Genomic DNA, 5,205 nt, shown 5'->3' on the forward strand with positions numbered 1-5,205 from the left:
TTGGGGCTCAGAGATCTCCCTTATGCACACTCATGGAACAGTTCTGGATGTGCACAACAAAATTTTAGGTGTCTACTTCAAACTGGGATGTCAAAAAAAAAAAAAAAAGATTGGAGAAGCTGGAGTTGACTCGGCTATAGGATTCAGAATTCCTTTGCACAAATTTTAGTGCAAGTCATGAAAGGACTAAGTGGGTTTTTCTGAGGCTACTGAAAAATGTTGATTTTTCTTTCATGTTAATGTCTGTTTTGTCTTAGAGCTAACTTTGCCTTGAATGAAAAATGGAGATGGAAATTTTCATGCTACCTCCATTTACAGCAGAAAGGTCAAAACTGTTCATTACTGAAAGCTTACTTTTTTGCTTTTGCTAAACTACTGTTTTGGTTACGATTTCTGTTGAAATGATTGCAGAAATTGTATTCTGGTTAGAGAATTTTGATTCTGGTTGGTTGCAGGTTGGATTTTAAATATCTGAAGTTTACAGTCACTACATTTGCCTTTGGAAACTTGTAATAGCTGTTTCTTACTTGAGAAAACTGGAACTGCTCTTTGTTTAAGTCCTGGCTCCCGTTCCCTGTTGCACAGCTATGGCTGTCAGTGCTTTGATTTGGGAAAGAAACTGGTCTAAAGGGAGTGTGGAGAAGAGCAGGCAGGAGCCTTCCCTACCTACCATTTGGGAGAGGAGGAGTAGGCTGCCAGATTCTTGCCTCACTGAAAAAAGTTGTGTGACAGATGGTTATGTCATCATAAATAAAAATAGATTATTGTAGTTCAAGACAGTTCCGAGTGCGATTTCCACATTGCTTCTCCCCAGGCTGCTGCTGAGAAATGCAGAGAGCACCGTGCATAAATCCCTTTAATCTGCATAGGAATCAATACCAGAAAATTAAAGTTGCAATTTAAAAATTTTAAAATTACAAAATTGTATCTGCTTTGCAAACAATTATTCCTGTCATTTCCATAGAGAAACACTGTTTCGTTTAGTCAGTAAGGCAAAGGCTTAGCAATCTGTGCAGTGTGGTTACGGCAAAGAGCTGTTTGATGCGAGCTGCCAGCACAGCCTTTCTGTACCTCTGTGCCTCCCTCTGATTCTTTTGTCTCCTGCCTGGCTACCCATTAAGTCTTGGGAACAGAGTCTGCTGTGCTACTGAGCTGCAGTGTGGCAGTGCCTCTTGGCATTACAGATGGGAATCAATAACTGAAGACATTCCACTACTCAAATAAGCAATGAGTACTTTGAATGAGGGCTATGTCGTTCATTATGGTTTCCTGCCCATGGTTACATATTATCAAAAGAACTCTGCTATGATGTTTAAACATGAGGAAAACAAGTACTTAAAGGGATCTTAGATTTTGTTCCATCCATGTAATTTTTATTAGTGTTTTACCCAGTTTGAAAAGCATATATTTCATACCTGCTTTTGACCAAAATGTTCTTCAACTTTTCAGTATTAATCTTCACCTATAATCCATTTCTATTCCTCCATCTTTGGTTATAGCTTTTCAGTTTCAGAATAACAAATAACTATACAACAGACACACCTGACAAAGATATTTTGACATTATAACATTGTCTGACTGCTTCCAGTCTGTTGTTCCCTTGTTCTCAAAATAGCTACTTGTTCAACTTTTGCATATAGGAATGAAATAAATTAGGCAGATATGCTACTATTAACGCTTCTGCTGCCAGACTGAGCATTGCTGTATTGTCCGTCCTTCCATGGTAGAGACAAAAATTTGAACTATTTGCACATGTACTTCACTGCCACTAAATTAATTCCTTCCTGCCTCCACCCTAATTACCTTATGGAACTTAATAGTGACATTTACTAAATAGATTATAGTCATCAGTAGAGAAAAGCATGGTGCTGTTTTACAGTTGTCTAATTCTTTGACGAGTAAATCCAGTTCTTATTCAAATGAATGATTCACCGACTTCAATTGAATAAAAATCAGGCCCTTAATCAGGAAGGAAGTATAGTGTCAGTCATGCTATGCAAGACCCAAACCATCAAAAGCGTGTAAATGAACAAAAAAGAGTTTCTATGTTTAGCCTGCCCCAATTTATACACAATGAATAACTAGCTGGTGTATGATTTAATCTTAAAATATTTTATTAAGCACAGATAATAATGCAGAAATCCATGTAATAAAACAACTTTAGAGAAAAAGCTAAGTTAAAATGAGTTACTATAAATATTGCACTTAGAATTCTTATTTTACATACACAACTCCTTAAAAAATTGGACAATTATAAATTAACAGCTTCCAAGTAATTGGAATTTGGTATGTTTGACATCAGATGGCTGTGCTGCAAATCTTCAGCTTTAAGACTTTGGAGAATCTGTTCTTGTCTCAGTAAGTGTAATGGCTACCACCTTGTGCCAGAGTCTGCTTAGGTGGATGGGAGGGAAGAAGGGTTGAGCGTGGTCTTAATGTTGGCAGTCAGTTGTACTTTCATGACTTACAGTAAGTGAAAATTATTTTTTCAAGAGAAATGATAGAATGCAGCTGCAGAGTTTAGTTTTAACATGTTTTGTTTTTCAAGGCATTTAGAATCTTTGAGTTCTTAGTCTTAAAACTCATTACAAAGCTGTTGGGAAAGACTTTGCCTCTACCATCTTCGTCTACCTGGCCCATGATGATGTAGTTTAAACCTACAAAGGAGAGCATGATATTACAAGACAGAAATCGGGGACATGATTCGGTAAGTATAGTTCTTTATCTGTGATCTCTATTAATTTGCACTCTGTTACCAATACCTTCTAACATTTTTTTCCTTCCTACCTAAAGCATGTACTTCCTTACCCATCTTTGCCATGCTTGTTACGCAATAAAGTACAGTTTTGTAAAAATCAAGTAGATAATATGTCTAAGTACTACATAATTAAATATATAGGAGATATTCATTAAATGCAGACTGTCAAATGAGTCTGAAAGATATTAGAAATGTAGTATAAACACTGGGTAACTTAGCTACTAACACCCGAAGTGGAATGTGTCTCATTCATTTTGGATATTTTCTCATTTGCACAGCTTGTAGGATAAGGCACTTAAGGGATAATGCACTTAAGTCTTTTCATTCCCTTTTCCTCCCCCAGAGACTTAAACATTTTCTAGATATATAGGGAGGCAGTCAGGCAAGCAAGGTGGGCTTAATAATAAGCCCTGGCTTTGGAGAAATCTGATGGATTTGCGTATTTTTGTGGCTTAGAAGGGTTAGGGCTTAGGCTGGAAGGAGTGGTGGTATAGGGGTATAAGCAGAAAAGTTTAGATACTAAGTAATGGCTATTAAATAATTCATGGAGATTTAGGAAGAGAAACAGAAGTGTGTGGCTTGGAGCCAACGGTCTGCCTAAAAGGAGACAATTTGTTCCACTAAGGATATTATTATGTCTCCCAGGCAGGTGTCTACTTTCCAGAGAACTAAAGGTACAAGAAAAAGCTAGTTTCTGACAAGGATTTTTCACTTTGGTACTGCCCACTGCCTCTGCTGTGGCATACTGCTCTTCTAGGTTTAGCATACTGTTGATTTTCCCTTCTAAATAACTGTGTATGAAAACTAGTTCCAAAGTACATACACGTAAAATCAAAATCTAATTGAACTTTGAGAAAAACAGATCAGACTTTACTTTATATCACATGGTTTAAAAAAAAAATTCAAACTCCTTTGATCTAAGTGAGTCTAATCCTTTATAAGGAAAACTTAAAAATGCAATATAAACCTGGATAATTAGTTATTTTTATCTTAAATTGGTTATAGTATTAGTTGCTGATTACCGAAACAATTACTGTATTTTACTGAGTTTTGTGGTCATATTTCAAATAGCAGTTTTCAACACTGTTGTCTTTTATAAACACACAAAGCAGTTATTTTTGCTTACTTACCTCTTCTGATGAGAGGACACTGCTTACATACAACAATAATCTTGGCACTCATACTCTTGCCGGCTTGTTGAATTGCTAAATTTCCCTCCTTATATACATTAATGATTGATATTGTTGCATGCAGACTGCCAGCCCGTGTTATTGCTGTGATCACAGTTCCAGTTATTACTAGAAGAAAAGGCATTTGATACGTTTTTACTATTTTTTAAACATAAATTTTGAGGCATTATAAAAACTGAGTAAGTATATTAGTCCATAATAAGAAAACAAACAATACTGGAAAAAGTTACTGAAAATGTCGGTATCACCTATAATAGGTAACTCACTACTCACAAATTTTATTAATAATATAAAACTGTTCTTAGAATGTATCAGTCTCTTGCAAGCCCAGTTCTAGGTTTTGATAATTTCAATTAAACAGTACAATTTGGTACTACTTTTAATGACTAATTTTAAAACAGTGGAGAAGTTTAATTGAAAACATTCTAGCCAAAAGCTTTAAATTCCCAGCTCTCTGACACTCAAATGAGTAGCAGGGAATAGTTAATGCCCTAGGAGCTAGATTTTGATCTGTCTGAGGCCTGATACTGTTACAAATTTGCCAATTTCAGCTAAATTTAGACTACAGATTAGGCCATCGTATCTCCCAAAGACCTGTCAGTATGAAAATAGAGATGCCATTTTTCCCTGGGATGACTAGATTAATCTGCAGGCCATCTTTATTTATCAAAAGGGAGTGGCAAATCATATTAGCAATTTTTTTTCTTCTTGGATCACCTTTTGTAAATAAGCTAGTCTATCCTGGGATCAGTTAGATCTTCAGGTATCAAGTATGTGCAGTTGGATTTATTTTACAAATCTGCATAATCCACATTTTGGTTTAGGCATTTGTAAATTTGCAGATTATCTTCCTTTAATCTTTTAATTAAGTGGGAACATTCAATGAAAAGAGAACTACGGATGTTAAAATGCTGGGTACTGCAGTTATATTTCTAGAAACAATAAAAATGAAATGCATGATGAAAGAGAAATAGCTCTAATTTTCTGAATCCATAAAGTCAGCAAATAAACTTGGAATACATCATATTCTACAAAAAGCACACTTTCTGTTCTTAGGATACATTTGCATTCACAATGCATATAAAGTATTTTTACTCTTACTCATGCTGTACAAAACACTGAAAAATTTCAAGTAATTCACAAAAGGTGAGAATGAATGTGATTTATTGCCCTGATCCTAGAGGAAAAAGAACAAGTTTTATATAGTGTCATTTACCCATCAGCCACAAGAGCTGAGGTATGGTCAGGAGGAGGAGA

General features: G+C 35.6%; 1 protein-coding gene across 1 annotated transcript in view; it reads right to left on the reverse strand.

Annotated features, from left to right (window-relative positions):
• Positions 1-2,182: 2,182 nt before the first annotated feature.
• Positions 2,183-5,205, reverse strand: part of PCOLCE2 (procollagen C-endopeptidase enhancer 2) — a 28,410-nt gene continuing 25,387 nt past the window's right edge. The window contains exons 10-11 of the mRNA XM_035895217.1: positions 3,889-4,056; positions 2,183-2,657 (exon numbers count right to left, since the gene is read on the reverse strand). Of these exons, the coding sequence (XP_035751110.1) occupies positions 2,527-2,657; positions 3,889-4,056 (299 nt within the window). The 3' untranslated portion in view covers positions 2,183-2,526. The remainder of the gene's footprint in view (positions 2,658-3,888; positions 4,057-5,205) is intronic.

This window comes from Egretta garzetta, unplaced genomic scaffold (genome assembly GCF_000687185.1).
Source record: "Egretta garzetta isolate BGI_Z169 unplaced genomic scaffold, ASM68718v1 scaffold425, whole genome shotgun sequence".
Taxonomy (NCBI): Eukaryota; Metazoa; Chordata; class Aves; order Pelecaniformes; family Ardeidae; genus Egretta; species Egretta garzetta.